Source organism: Drosophila navojoa, chromosome 5 (genome assembly GCF_054131105.1).
Source record: "Drosophila navojoa isolate 15081-1374.11 chromosome 5, UAZ_NAV_1.0, whole genome shotgun sequence".
Lineage (NCBI taxonomy): Eukaryota > Metazoa > Arthropoda > Insecta > Diptera > Drosophilidae > Drosophila > Drosophila navojoa.
In genome coordinates this window covers 2,509,969-2,522,500 of record NC_142893.1, presented here as the reverse complement: position 1 = coordinate 2,522,500, position 12,532 = coordinate 2,509,969, and the positions used below count along the sequence as shown (strand labels likewise).

General features: G+C 38.0%; 1 protein-coding gene across 3 annotated transcripts in view; it reads left to right on the top strand.

The window, feature by feature from the left end:
- The window catches only part of ap (apterous), a 28,400-nt gene that overhangs the window by 9,599 nt on the left and 6,269 nt on the right, over positions 1-12,532 (top strand). For 2 of the 3 annotated variants that reach the window (XM_018104280.3, XM_018104279.3), the window contains exon 4: positions 490-629. The exons of the other annotated variant lie outside the window; for it this stretch is intronic. In XM_018104280.3, the coding sequence (XP_017959769.1) occupies positions 490-629 (140 nt within the window). The remainder of the gene's footprint in view (positions 1-489; positions 630-12,532) is intronic. 3 annotated transcript variants of the gene reach the window in all.

Here is a 12,532-nt window from a genome sequence, read left to right as displayed (position 1 = left end):
ACAACTAGATGAGCATTTCACAAGCCCTATAAAGAGTATATTAAATTCTTTAATAAATATATATATCTTGGTTCATAAATATATGTATATATATACAAACTTCATGGTTCATAAATATATACAAACTATTAATGTATATACATATATTCAATCGAATGTCATTAAAATCATATTTTCATTGCTCTGCCTTTACTCAATATATGTCTGTAATTTTCTTAATTTATTTTTAAACACTTTTATAGCTCAAACAAAGAACGTGTTTATTTATAAATTAACATATATGTAATTATATTAATTGTTATTAAGAATGTGCTAAAAACAAGACAGGTGTTAAAGCAAAGCAAAGAAAAGACAAAGAAATATTAAATGCATAGAGACTATTTTTATGGTGTTAGGAATTCTTGAAAAAAAAAAATCTATTAAAATATTTCGAATATTACATTACGCCATATATATTAATATAATAGACTTCTATGCTGTATTTTACAGGATCGTTTCTACCTCTCCGCTGTGGAAAAACGCTGGCATGCCAGCTGCTTGCAGTGTTATGCATGTCGCCAGCCTCTGGAACGGGAATCCTCATGTTATTCACGTGATGGCAACATTTATTGCAAAAACGATTATTATAGGTAAGTCGCAGACCTTAAATGCAACCAAAAGTGCCAATTCCGTTGATTCTAATGTGAATGCAACTGCAGCTCAAGCTGCGGCTGCTGCTTCTACGGTTGCTACTGCTCTTGGGAAGCATTCATTCACTCACTCAGCCAGTCAGTCTGTCAGAGTCGGGCTTAGGGTCTGCATCAGATAAAAGCCAGAACAGAGAGAGAACCTCCAACTGCATGCCAAGACATTGACTAGAAAATGATTGCCAAACACGCAAATGAAATATTTATATGCATGCATTGTTTTTTTCATGTTTTTTTTTTTTGTTTCTTTTCGCTGTTTGTTTTTTGCACCACTGTGCGAAGGCTAGGCTGGCCTAGCCAGTCAATGCTTGGTGACGGCAATAAGCAGACCGCGACCGCTGCGAAAGACACCGCAGTGCCAGCGCTAGTCGCTCCAACAGCGCCCCCACAAAGCCAACACCTCGTCCCGCCCTCTCCCACACCTTTGGCTCACTTTGTGTGCCGCTCCGCTCATCCTCTGCCGTCGCCTACAGCTCTTCACCTCATCACCCCTTGACTCAGCTCCCCTACTCTCTCCTCACTGCAGCGCCTCTACCTCTGCCTCTACCTCAGTTGTAGCTTCAGCTCACTTCCCTCCCTTGAGCTCAGCTCTCTTCGGCTCACCTCTCTGCTAGCTTCGCCTGGCTGCATGGACCTGCGTGTGGTTCTGCTGCTTGCCTGCATTCCCATTCCGCGTTCAACGTTTCTCAAGAACGTTCGTTCGCCGCTTCGCTCACGCTAGACACCGCCGCAGTTGCACCGCAATTGCAAGTTGCAACAGTTGCCATACTATCAAAGCCCAGCGCCTCGGTGGCTGTCTGCGGCTTTTAGAGGTTGACACTCTGCGCTTGGGTGGCTGCAAAGCTAGGAAGCTGCTGCTGTTGCTGTTGCTGCTGCTGCTGTAACGCGATTTCACGCGCTGCAAGCAACACGCGAGATTTAAACAAGAGCGGCAGCAGCATGAACAAAATGAAAACAGGTTATAATTATGCCAAATTTCCAGCACACACATACACACAGACACACACATGGGTCTACGCCTACAATTTGTTGTGGCATGGCAATTAAAGCAAACGGCGCTGCTTCTGCTGCTGCTGCTACAGGTCGCTAGGCAAAGTCAAGTCAAAAGTTTTTCTTCTAGCAACACCTGCTCAGAGCCAATGCGTAAATCAAAAACTTTATCATTCATGCAGTCAGCAGAGGAAGCAGTCGCAGTCGCAGTGGCACTGACAGTGGCGGTGGCTGTGGCGGTGGCTGCGGCTGGGCCTGATGTCAGTGGCAGTCGCAGCAGTGCCATCATCTGAGGCATGCAGCTACATGGCTTGCAACATAAATCGAATGCAAGTCACGCTCGTCACTCGTATTTCCTCTCAAATGATTCTTGTGACATTTATTACCGCTCCATATTTCAAAATACGCAGCCGCGCAGTCGAATGATGCTGCATGCGCTGCATGCGCTACATGCTGCATGCTGCATGCTGTCTGCTTCCCCTTGCGCAACCGCTTCGCTTGGCTTGCAAACAAACACACACACACACATCTACATACGAATACACGCACATACTTGCTCTTTGCCGCCATGTCATGTCATACAATAGCCTCCACAATCCACAATCCATTCCGCCGTAATGTTTCATTTCGTTTCATTCCGCCGGCAATGCAGGCTGCCTTCTGCCTGCCTGCCTGCCTGCCATTATCAATCAAATCGAAAGCAAGACCTCGCTCCCTATCCTCCCGCCCTCTCTCACTCTACCACTCTCTCGCCATGTCCGCTCTCTCTCTCTCTCTCTCTTCCTCGCTCCAACGACAACGACATTCTTTGTTGATTTATAGAGCTGATGTCAAATATGACAACGCCGACTCGACAAAGTCGTCGCACTGTCTTTTTTTCACATTTTTTTTCGGAGGGGTCCAAAATTTATGCCCTATGCACCGTTAACTCTATGGGGCAAATGTTGTGGGTGTGCGCGAATCTCTCCCTCACTTCCCCTCTTCTCTCTCCCTTCCTCTCTCTCCCTCTTTCTCTTGAAAAATCATCAACGCATCAGCGCAATAAATTCATGTTTTGTTAAACTGAATACGACGCGTTATAATTCATTTCAAAATTATAAAAACATGAAGGCAAAAATTTATATTAATTTCTATAGGGTATGTACAAAAATGTAACGATCTCCTATAGATCTATTGGTTTTTTTTTTGGTTCTTATATATGAGAAAGATTTTTAATAAATTAACTAAACATTTGGTTATTTTAAATTTATTAAGATACATTTGTTTTGGGCTAGTAAGGGATTAAAAACGAATTTTTCAGATGAAAACATTTCGGCTCCCAATGAAGTTTTAGTATATGGTTTTTTTCTTTTCTTCTTGAATTTTTTTTTAGTTTTTCCTGATTTATTTCTTTTACATATTTTTAACATTTATCTTGAAATATTTGTTTGAAGCCTAATAGATATATATATATATATATATATATATATATATATATATATATATATATATATATTAATTAAATATATATACATATACATATATAGATAAAAATAATTACACTTTTCTAAAACTGTTTGAAATCTAACATTTTTTAATTTTCTGTTAAGCTTTTTTCTCATCAGATAAAACTTCAAACCCTGCTAAAAATAGTTATAAATCCAAGTCTAAGCTCCACCCATATTTATACATATGTTTACACTCTCTGCTTTCCACCATCCACACACATATTCTATTCAACTCGAAATACATTAGAAACATCTCTTTAAAGTCCCCTTCAAATTCAATTTACACATTCTTAAAATCTCGCTTTAATTACCTGCTCAAAGTAGCCAGTTTTAAATACACTTAAATGCAGACCACATATTAACTTGACTTTTATTAGTCTTTTCGGCCATTGGCTGAAATGGAAACTCAGTTTAGTACATTGCCGGCTTATTGACAACAAAAAATACCACACATACACACACGCACACGCACACACACACACAAAGAAACATTTACATAGAACATTTCTATAGAATTTAGCAATCGTATTTGTCTGCTCGTGTTTTGCGGTCAAAGCAGGTCAACAGTACTTATTATTGAAAAATAAGTACATATACATACATACATATGTACGTTGCCATACACCCACACACACTGACACGTGTCATATTTGTATGTATATAGATTTTCAATTAAAAATGTTTTTCATGCTGATAGTCAATGAGGCGACCCCAACAAAGTATTTAATTTAAGCTTGAATAGGTCAAACCAACATACATATACATATATAGTAATATGTACATACAGATGCATGTGCATATATAAATCGAGATTCGCTTTGCTTCATAATATGCCTTGTTAAATAATATAGAGTTTAACTCATATTTTCTAGAGTTCATTGGGTTATTTCTAATTCAAATTTATGTGCAAGAAATTCAATTCAATATTCTTGTTCATTTTATTGCAATTTTCCTATAGATTAGCGGCTTGTTTGTTGATTGGCATTATCTCGAAAATATATATTTTATGTGTGTTGTGCGCAGTTTTATAAACTACATATGAAATGAAGAATGTCAGCACCAGAGGAATTTGGAATATAAAGAAATGTTGAAAAATAAGTATAAAATATTTTTGGAATGAAAATATCAATGCTGAAAGCATTTGGAAATATGGTTAAATAGTTATATTATAATAGAAAAACCTAAGAGCTCTATTTTCCTGTAGATGTATGCAAATAACAGTACTTTTATAGTCCTAGCTTATGATAAAATTTCATATATATGAAGTCTAAATATTAAATATAGTTACATAATTTATTCTCCAATTTTTTCAGCATAAAAAACATTTAGGAAATGTGTAGTTTTTTTTTTTAATATATACAAAGTTAAATAAATATTATTATTAATAAATAAATATTTCATATACATATTTAAATGTATGAATTTAAATTTTCAAAATAATTATGCTTTCTAATGAAAAATTCCATTTCCTAATAAAAACTCTATATGAGATTCAATCATTGTTTCAGTCATTGTTTCAGTCTCTCTCTTAGTCTGTCTCTCTCTCTCTCTCTCTCTCTCTCTCTCTCTCTCTCTCTCTCTCTCTCTTCCTATCACTCTCTACCTCCCACTTCCTTGCTCCCTCTCTCTTACTCTTTCTCAATGTATATCATCTCACCAATTGATTTAACTTGTTCTTAACTGGGCTTTAACAAATTTGTTTTCTGTGGTCGGCATTTGGTATTTGATGCCAATAAACTAAAATAAAAAGCAAAGCATCTAGATAAGCAACAACAACAACAACAACAACAACAACAGCAACAGCAACACATGTCACACTGGCTGCTGTGCGAGGCGAGTTTTCTAACTAAGCTACAGATACAACAAATATATTAACGAGCATATACACAGATATACATACATACAATCTTTTTTTGTTGTAGCGCTAATCGGACCATCAAAACATATGTTTGCCACTGTTGCGGTGTTAACTATATATGTACACAGATATATCAATGTATGTATATACATATACATATGCATATATATCTGTATTTTGGTATATATATTTGTTGGCTGCTCATAATTCCGTTGTTTTTAAGCTTGGCCAGGAAAATAATTGGCTTGTTGTGGCTTACATTGAAGCCGTCGCTTGCCGTTGCCGTTGCTGTTGCTGTTGCTGTTGCTGTTGCACTTAAGCTCCCTCCTTCCCTCTCTTTTGTAGCTGCTTTCTGCTCTGCACCCCACCCTCCTGTTGGCTCGTTGACATTTTACAATCAGGCAATGTACCTGTTTCGCTCGCCAATTCTTGTTTTCGCTGCCAGCAGCCAACAGCAGCAGCAGCAGCAGCAGCAGCAACAGCAGCCACAAATAAGGGGGCAAGAGCTGTAAAAATTGTTGGCTGTCACCTCGTTTTCTGCATATTTTCGTGGCCATCCTGGCAGCGACAACGTCATAAAAGTCCAACTCAACCCAGCTGAACTCGGCTCTTATCTATCATGATGATGTTGCTGTTGATGCCAGAGCGGATAAGCTGCAGGCTGGCAGCCAAGCCAAGCCGAGCCAAGCCAAGCCGAGCAGCAGCAGCTCCACCACCAACAGTCACAAAACAAGTAAGAGTGCTCTAGTCGGGCGTGAATGACTAGGGAATACCCTAACAGCATATATATTTATATGTACGTAGATATAGGCTGATATGTCTAAGATTAAAGTTCATTCTTCTATATAATTTAAGACAAATTACTATCTAGAGTTCTTAAAGTCTTAGTAAAGCCCAAGAAGCAAAAAAATAAAAGAAATAAAATAGATAAGTTATAGAGAGTTAGAGTAGAAAATATATTACCTAAGCAGGTCTTGATATGGTTCGATATACATTATAATATATACATATACAACATATTTCAAATCTCCAATATTCGAGATAAAAGAATTCTAACTAGCAACTCTATATATCTATCTCGCTATCCTCAACCGCTCTCAGCTGGTTACATACATTCACACCTCAGCCAAATACCCCATTTACCCTATAGAGATGGCAATAAAAAGCGCTTCAGCTTTATCGCAGCATCTTAATACACACACACACACACACACAGAGGGAGATACATCTCCATATAAGCAGCAGATACGCCTTTTGGGGCGACCGCCGTGGTGTCATAATTTTTATGTGTGTGCTCCCCAGCAAGATTTCTGATTGGCTTCGTTATCAGAGCACAGAGCGCAAGAGCACAAAGCACAAAAGACAGATAGAAGGAAAAGGCAGTGAAAAATAAAAGAGCGGCGAAAAAAAATAAAAAATAAAGAAAAACCGTATCATAAAATAATATGAAATGCGCAGCAAATGTCTTAATCAGCGACTAGAAAAAAAGTGTTGGGAATAGCAGAAACAGAGAGTAAGAGAGGGCAAAGAGATAGAGTGAGAAAAGGGGGGCAGAGTTACACGGTTAGGAAAAAAAGGGTAAAACGGGCATGTGTAAAAAGTTTTTGGCATAAAATGTTTACAGTTTTGAAAGTCAGCGAAGCGCAACCATTTAATTGTGGCCAACGAATGGCCAAGAGATACTCGAGCACCAAATTTATGGCCAGCCTCAAATCGCGCGTTATGCAATAAAATAATTTTCTTGTTGTAGCTCGCAGCGCGACGGAATATATATAAAAGAGAATTACTCTAGCCCAGTGCTCCATGCAAAAAAAAAAAAAAAAAGAATAAATAGAAAATCTGCAGAATTCATTAAGCAAACAGCGAGAGAACTACAACAACAGAGAAATCAGCTAACAAAAAGAGCTAAAGCAAAGCAGATGAAATTGAAAAAAAATCTGTTGAGAGCAAAAAATAGAAGTAAAAGTGCTCCAATTGAAAATGCCTAGCTAGGAAATACCCTGCCTAGCAACTAGTTCTTAAGAGGAATCTGAGTTAAGTACTGAGAAATCCTTTTTTAATTATAAGAAGTTTGTGAACTGAGAGTCTGACTGAAGTAGTCACAACTTTATATATCAGATAATCTAAATGATTTTAGTATACGAAAAATTACAACTAAAACTAAATTTTATAATACGCTTTCAGCTGTTCAATCTGTTCAAGGATTGATCTTGATTCTTACTCATTATCTACCTGTACCCCAAACCGTACCACCCTGTTTAAGCACATTCAAGTGGGTATTAAAAAGAGTAGTTAAACAGCCAAACAGTTTAACGATTCAATCTCACGACGCTTTTTTATGTGAGACCAGCTCGGGCAGGGCAGCCTCCCCCTAGCCCCCAGCCACACAGCGGGCAGCGCACTCATCAAAACAAAACAAAAAACCTGAGCACTGGTGAAGGCAAACCAGGAGAGAGAGAGAGAGAGAGAGAGAGAGAAAGAGAGAGATAAAAAATATGTATATAAAAGTTGGCTGAGAAAAAAGCGCAGTATTTATTTTTTATGAGCACTTGTCAGCGATCCCATGTAGCGCCGTCGTCAGCAAACCAAAGCCAGACATCAGACATCACACACACATGTCTATATATACATGTGAGATATCTCGACTATATACATACATATGTATATGTGCAGCTTGCATTAAATAACTATAATCAATGAGTGCAAAGAGAAAAAAAAAACGAAACGAGATGTGTTAATCATAAAGCAAAAGCAACTGCAACAAATGTGATTTTAATGGACAGCAAATTAAAATGCAAAAAATTTCAGATTTGTAATAGATAATATGATAAATAGCTGAGGGTTATTAGAGTTATGATATGCTTTATGATATAAGATTACAGGGAAATTGTAAAAATCGCTGATTGGAGTCAAAGCTAGATAAAACTATAGATAAGCCTAAGAGCACAAGCTTCGGCAGGTATTTTACGAAACTAATTTGCAATTCCAATTGGCTTATAGAGTATAGGTATAGCCAAAGCAGGAGTCAACTTAAAAGAAAAGAAAAATTCTATAAAATACGTATAGAAGATATATATGTATAAAATAAAATTATAAAATAAAAATTCACAAAAGTTAACCGCTATTATATGGTTTGCTTATTATATCGAAAGATATCTCTAGGGATCTTAAATTATATATAAATAAAAAAATACTTGAGTTACTCCATTGTTAAATAGAAATCGGTAAATGGTTAAGATCAGTCAGAACTTCTCTAATTCCACTCAAGCAACTTCCTTTATGAAGAAATTTCCTAATATTCAAAGGTTTCTAGATTAGAGCGCATTATTACCACTAACTTTACTCGGTTTCCTATAGCATTGTACACCACTGCAGTGGTGAGTGGTGCACTGTGTGAGTCAACCACTCGTCAAGTGGTGGCTGCATTCAAGCCACAACATTTAAGCCAAGTCGCTCGCTTCGCTTAACCTTTTTTATGCGGAGCAAACGTCTTTAATGCCATCGCCCTCTCTCTCTCTCCCTCTCTCTATCTTTATTTTCCCTTCTCTCTCTCCCTATATATATAGGGTAAACAACAACAGCGGCGCGATAATTAAAATGTTTAATGGGCATCTTAAAACATCATTTTACGCCGAATTTATGTGCTCTCCGCATAGACCCAACAAACATCAAACACTTGAGAACCCTTCGGAAATCCAAAAAGAAATAATTCAAAAACAATGGGGCGCTAATCTAATCAGCTAAACTATAAAAACAGAAAAATTATATATGCTACTTCGGTGAGCATCAGATGCACAAGTTCCTGGAAGCCGGAAGAGGCCTATTAAAGAACGTTTAAACATTTTAATTTCGTATGTAAATGTACAACTATTTGGCTTAAGAGATCAGACCCATCAACAGTTAGGTTAGATCGCTTTGAGGTTATGTGCGGGAGACGAATCTACTAAGGAATGTCTAGAGGCTTTCAGGCAAATGCAAATGAAACAGTTTAGACTATTTGGGAAATTTAGAGTATATCAAATGTAGTTAAGGTTATGTTTGCGCATTGAGGTTATGTATGAGTGCTACGGTTGAATCTATTAAAGAGATTGTAGCCCTTTCTTAGTTCATACATATGTAAATGTAAACATGAGCCACAAGCCACAAACAGTAGCACATTAGGAGTTGGTAAATTTGGAGGTTATGTGTTGTAAGTTGGGTTTATATCTGGAGCGTTACGTTTAAAATGGAAGAAGTGTTTCAAGAAATGTAAATTGGAATAGCTTGGACTATACTGCTAGCAACATATCAAACAGTTAATAGCTTGTTGAGGTTATGTCTGTGTGTTGAGGTTATGTTCGGGAGTGAATTGAAATTAAGCTATAAAATGACATTCTGAGCATATTCAATATATTTTAAGGTATGGAATGGAGTCTATTAAGGAAGGATCATAAATGTATTTGCTCAGACTATGATTAAAAGCTTAATTTATTTAAGAGATTTTGATGGTTGATAGGAAATCTAAGAGTTAAGGCTTAGACAAAATTGGAAGAACTAACCGTTACTTTAATTATATATAAAGTTAATGAAATTAGGGTTAAATCAAATCATGGAACCAATGTCTCTAAACTGAATTTCTGTTCAGAAAATTTATTCATGTAAAGTTCATGTAAATTTGTTCAAATTGCCTCGAAACAAAAGAAAGATAAGAACAGTTGGTTGCTTCTCTATCCAGCTTCCCCCTATAGTACTCCATATGCTTATGTTGTACCTGCGGCTTATAGCTAATCGCTTAGCATTCATCGATCAACCCAGAATAATAAAAAAGACAGCAAAACAAACTAATTTTCCGGCACATTAAACACACAAATCTCAGCTCAAGAAACCAAAACTTGTCGCAATCGGCTAATACCCTAAAAAAAAACGTGCTAGAGTCTGTATATGCGTGGAGGTAAATGCAAATAATTATTGTATATACATATGTATGTTTTTTAGCCAGGGACAACAGCAGCAGGAGCAGCAACTGCAACTGCTGCGACAGAGCCTAGAATCGAATTAACGCCACGGGGCGTACGCTCTCACGAAATCCCAAAACAAAATATATATATAGAGGAGTTTTAGTTTTATGTGTGTTTTTTTTTTTTTGCAAACTTCGAACGGGGTGGCGTCTGGGAAATCCATTCACGGTATGTTGTTGTTGTTGTTGTTGTTGTTTGCTACTTGCCTTGTAATCGGAAGAGCCGAAGCCACAGCGGGTGGCACTTGAAAATAAATATATACATACGTGCGTTATATATGTGTATGAAAAAATACTTGAGCTGCCGCACGGCTACAAATGCTCTCACGTTACAGTGAAACGTGGCAGCAGCGGCGGCAACAACTCACAAAATCCCCGTTGCAACAACCGGTGCAACAAGCAGTGTGCCCCTTTTTTCATCATTTTTTTTTTTTTTTTTTGTTCGTACAACAAATAACACAACAAGAGCAGCCGCCGCTGCCGCTGCTGTTGCCACACGTCGGTCTACACTTCACAGAGCGCTGAGCTCTCTCAACTCATTGAATGTTCCGGGTCTCCGCCTACCAAACATACGGATCCTATTCACCGGGCCTGTGCGCCCGCCCATCGAGTGGCCTCTGCCTGAGTGCGCCACTTAGCCACGATTTCTGTTGTCTGTTATCAGCCCAGAGCCAAAGCTAAAGCTAAAGCTAAGGCCGAAGCCCAAGCCAAACCCCAAAAAGCTTCATATCTATTTGCGTAATCAGAGGCCCGAAAAAAAAAAAATGAAATCTGAAAACAAAAACAAATCTTGACTTTTTTAGTGAAATATAAGCAGAAGCTCACGAGCTCATGCGACTGAGACAAAAATCGTGGCTATCAAGCAAAGATCTGCAGCAGCTGCTGCTGCTTCTGCTGCTGATGCGGATGCTGATGTGGATGTGGATGTGGCTGCTGCGGCTGCTCACATGTGTCGCAGCTTCGCACGCTTCAAGTGCACTCGAAGAAAATACATATATATATATATAGAAATTCTAGATGCAAATCAAGTGTGGAAAATCATAAAATATTTAAATAAATTGAAATGTGTAACTAGCTTTTATGTAACGGTAAATACATTTATCTATATATTTATATATATATTTTCATTTAAAGCCCAAGCTTTTTGAAGAGTTTTTAAGCTTTCAAAGAATGTTCAATTCTGTTAATAAGAATATTATTTGGATTATTCTAATTGGAAATTCTTTCAAAATGTTGCAACAAAGTTTAATTTAAATTTAGTTTTTGAGTAGTTAAGAATAGCCTAAGAATATTTTTAAAAATTCTTTCTTCTTCAAGCTGTACTTTAAAAATTTTAAGATTTATTTTTTAATTTAATTTAATTTTTTTTTTTTAATTTTTTAATTTGATTTTTTCATTTTTTTTAAGTTTTTCAATTTTCAAATATTTCAATATTAATTTAGAGTACTTATTATATTTTAATCAATTTTCGTATACATACACTCCTTTATAAAGATTCAATCTATCTATAAATAAACCTAAAGATAATTTTCCTAAGAAACAAAAATTTCATTACCATTTAAATCAGCCTCAAATATCCCAAATAGCCATAATTTTTGCTCAGTGTATAAGTATATTGGGCAACGCCTCCGAAACAAGTGCAGCACAACAACAACAACACCAACAACAACAACAATAAAGCTGAACGATGTGGTTAACCCAGGCAGTCAGCCGGCGTTTTTAGGTATCGCATCGGTTTTTGGCTCAACTCTGGGATTGATGTGCGCTATGCGGTGGGAAATAGTAGTGGGGCAGACGAACGCACAAACAGACAGATGGACAGATGGACAGACAGCGGCAGCCACAGCCACAGCCACAGCCAGAAGCCGAAACAGCGACAGCAACAACGACAACAACAACAGCAACACATCACATGAAATGACATTGAGGCTGTGGGTTCTCTGGACTGCGGTTCCAGCGTGTCCAGAACGTAAATGTGTGTGTGTGAGTGTGTCCGTGGCCGTGTGTGTGTGTGTGTGTGTGTGTGCTTGTGAGAGTATCAGATTTCAAGCGCTCGAAAAACATAATCATATATTAGGCGTTGTCACTTTGACATTTCGCCTGCTCTTTTACATGGCAATAATCATAATTCATTTTTTCTCTCTTGTGCTCCCTCTCTCACATACTCTCGCTCTCTGCGCTCTGTGCGCCTCATGTTAGCGCAATAGGCGCAAAAGGGGGCGTGGCAGGTTGAAGAGCGAAGGGCTACGCGGCTCCACTTACAAAAATAAAGTGGCACGAAATGAAGGCATCGCCGCCACCGTCTCCGTCTCCATCTCCGCCTCCTTCTCCTTCTCCTTCTCCGTTGCCTCCGTCGTCGTCTGTCTGTGTCGCTGAAACAGTTTTATGAGCTGGTAGCCCAGGCATTGCGTCGCCTCTCGCACGACGCTGCATCCATGTTTAATATTATTTATGGGGCTTACCCCCGGCACACACACAACAAGGTATATCCACACACAGAGAAAGAGATCTCGGG